This window comes from Carlito syrichta, unplaced genomic scaffold (genome assembly GCF_000164805.1).
Source record: "Carlito syrichta isolate Samal-C Ts95f unplaced genomic scaffold, Tarsius_syrichta-2.0.1 Scaffold306946, whole genome shotgun sequence".
NCBI classification, from domain to species: Eukaryota; Metazoa; Chordata; class Mammalia; order Primates; family Tarsiidae; genus Carlito; species Carlito syrichta.
In genome coordinates this window covers 243,522-246,446 of record NW_007251042.1, presented here as the reverse complement: position 1 = coordinate 246,446, position 2,925 = coordinate 243,522, and the positions used below count along the sequence as shown (strand labels likewise).

Sequence of the window (2,925 nt, the reverse complement as noted above, 5' to 3'; positions counted from 1 at the left end):
GTTCGAGACCCGCCTGGGCAACTTGGCAAGACCTCATCTCTACAATAAAAATTTAAAAATTAGCCAGGCGTGGTAGCGTGCGCCTGTAGTTCCAGCTACATGGAAGACTGAGACGGAAGGATCGCCAGAGCCCAAAAGGTTAAGGCTGCAGTGGCCAGGAACATACCACTGCACTCCAGTATGGGTGACAGAGTGAGACTCCAACTCAAAAAAAAAAAAATAAAAAAATAAATAAATAAATACACAATTTTTTTCTAAATAAATTCTGGGTTTTTCTTTTTGGTCCCTCCTTATACATTACTTATCTAGACACTGGAGACATATGAGTTTGTGACCCTTCACAAAGATAATAAAACAGGGTGCCCTAAAAATCACAGAGAGATAACAAGACCAATATAATATAAACAATATGAATGAAACTCACATCCATACTACATGAAGACTGTTGGCTGTTTGGTCTCATAAAGGGAACATGAAAAGTCGTGAAACAGAGGAGCTGACGTACTGAGCTGGGTTATTCTTTTAAAAATAGAGCAGAACTCATCAACCATCAGGTGTGAGAGAGCCCATGGTAGAGTATGATAGGCATGGGATATGTCAGAAGGAATTACAAAGAAAATCCACAGGTTGGGTACAGTAGCTCACACCTGTAATCCCAGCACTTTGGAAGAGCAAGCTGGAAGGATAACTTGAACCCAGGAGTTTAAGACCAGCCTGGGTAACATAGCGAGATCCCCTCTCTACAAAAAATTTAAAAATTATCCAGACATGGTACATGTAGTCCTATTTAATCAGGAGGAAGATGTAAGAGGATTGCATGGAGTCAGGAGTTTGAGGTTACAGTGAGCTATGATTGTACCACTGCACTCCAGCATGGGTGACAGAGCCAGACTCTGTCTCTAAAAACAAAAAAGGAAAAAAAAAGAAAGAGAGAAAACACCAAAGAGAGAACACAAGTGTGCTGCTATGAATGTAAATGATATACTAAGAGTGGTAGATCAAAAAGATAATGTGGCTGGGCGCAGTGGCTCACACCTGTAATCCCAGCACTTTGGGAGGCGGAGGCAAAAGGACTGCCTGAGTTTAGGGGTTCGAGATCAGCCAGGGCAACTTGGAAATATCTTACCTCTAAAATAAAATTCAAAAAATTACCTGGATATGGTAGCACATACCTGTAGGTTCAGCTACTTAGAAGGCTGAGGCAGAAAGAGCACCTGAGTAAACCGAAGCTGCGGTGGCCTTGAGTGTGCCACTGCACTCCAATCTGGGCAACAGAGTGAGATTTCAACTCAAAAAAAGAGAGAATACTATAACACTAAAGCATTTGAATTCCAGGATTGCTCTCACCAGAAAAAGTGAAGACTAGAGTCTTCAATTCAGTGGTTAAATAGTTCCAAAAGCCTTTCCTTTGCCTTTTTCTTCTCCCTAATCTTGTTCTATTTTGTTTACAATCAGATAAGAACTGGAAGGCTGAACAACTGAGTTGTCAGTGCTGCTTAGCTCCAGAGTTCCTGATCAGTCATCAGGACCCAGTTAATGGGCCATCTGCCAATTTCATCACCAGAGCAATTTTACTCTCAAGACAGACAAGACTGTGGCAGCTCAGTATTAAGTCATGCAAGATGGCAAGTGGCCCAAGAAGTTGCTTTCTGAGCACAACATGCTCTACAGATAACGAACTAGAGCTAACTCAGCTTTCCTCTCAGCAAGTTACGTGAGAAAAAAAGAAGACTAGAATGAATGAGAGTGCCAACATAGAATGAAAGGAGCACAATTAACCAAAGGTTATAAAGAATACTTTCTCAATCAGTATTTTATATGCACATAAATTAGACACAGTTTCCTGGACATCACCAACAGTAGACTGAAGACCATGATAACTGAAAATCAAGCATTCAAGCATTTTATAACAGACATCTTATACATTTACTCAAATTAAATGAGTTTATTACCTCAACTCCCAACATGGATTTAACAGTTCTGACATAGGTCTCTATTCGGTCGTCCTTTAGTTCAACCCAGGCAGGAGGGCTCATGCGCATGCCAATGGGGCCAGCTACTTTCTCTAACATGTTGACCAGTTCTCGGGCCTGATCCAGTGCTTTCTTTGGGTAAAAAAGTGCCCAGAAATGCAGAGGGATCTAGGAACAACCACAAGCTATTTTTAGCTCTTCTTACAACCTAAGCATTGCAAACTCACATTCAGGAGATTTTATTCTAGAGAATAAATTACTTTTCACTCCTACTGCTTGAATTATGTCTTATCAAGTTCCTGTTATTAATATAGATGAATTTGATCAAGAAACTGTGACATATTCTCACAATGGAATACTACACAGCAGTAAGGATGCAAGATCTCATCCTAACAATATGTGTGAAACTCACCAACACAAGGTTGAAGAAAAGAAGCTAGACATAAAACAATATATATTCTATGATCCCATGTATACAGAAAGTACAGAAACTGGCCAGGTTCGGTGGCTCAGCCTGTAATCCCAGCAGTTTGGGAGGCCAAGGCAAGTGGATTGCCTGAGACGGCAGGTTCGAGACCAGCCCAGGCAACTTGGCAAAACCTGGTCTCTACAATAAATTTTTAAAAATTAGCCAGGCATGGTAGCGCACGCCTGTAGTTCCAGCAACTTGGAAGACGGAGGCGGAAGGATCGCCGGAGCCCAGCAGGTCGACACTGGGGTGGCCGTGAGTGTGCCACTGCACTTCACCCTGAGTGACAGAATGAGATTCTAACTCAAAAAAAATGAAAGAAAGAAAAAGAAAGTACAGAAACTATTGAAACATCTATTTGTGAAAAGTCAGGATAGTGGTTATTCTTGGTGTGGGGGATGAAGAGGTAGGTAGTAACTGAGAGAATGGAAGGAGGGTTTTGGGGGTGCTGGCAAAGTTCTGTTTCTTTTTTTTTTTTTTTTT

The 2,925-nt window shown here is 41.3% G+C and overlaps 1 protein-coding gene across 1 annotated transcript in view; it reads right to left on the bottom strand.

The window, feature by feature from the left end:
• The window catches only part of PIWIL2 (piwi like RNA-mediated gene silencing 2), an 89,920-nt gene that overhangs the window by 49,319 nt on the left and 37,676 nt on the right, over nt 1–2,925 (bottom strand). The window contains exon 15 of the mRNA XM_008063548.2: nt 1,953–2,141. Within this exon, the coding sequence (XP_008061739.1) occupies nt 1,953–2,141 (189 nt within the window). The remainder of the gene's footprint in view (nt 1–1,952; nt 2,142–2,925) is intronic.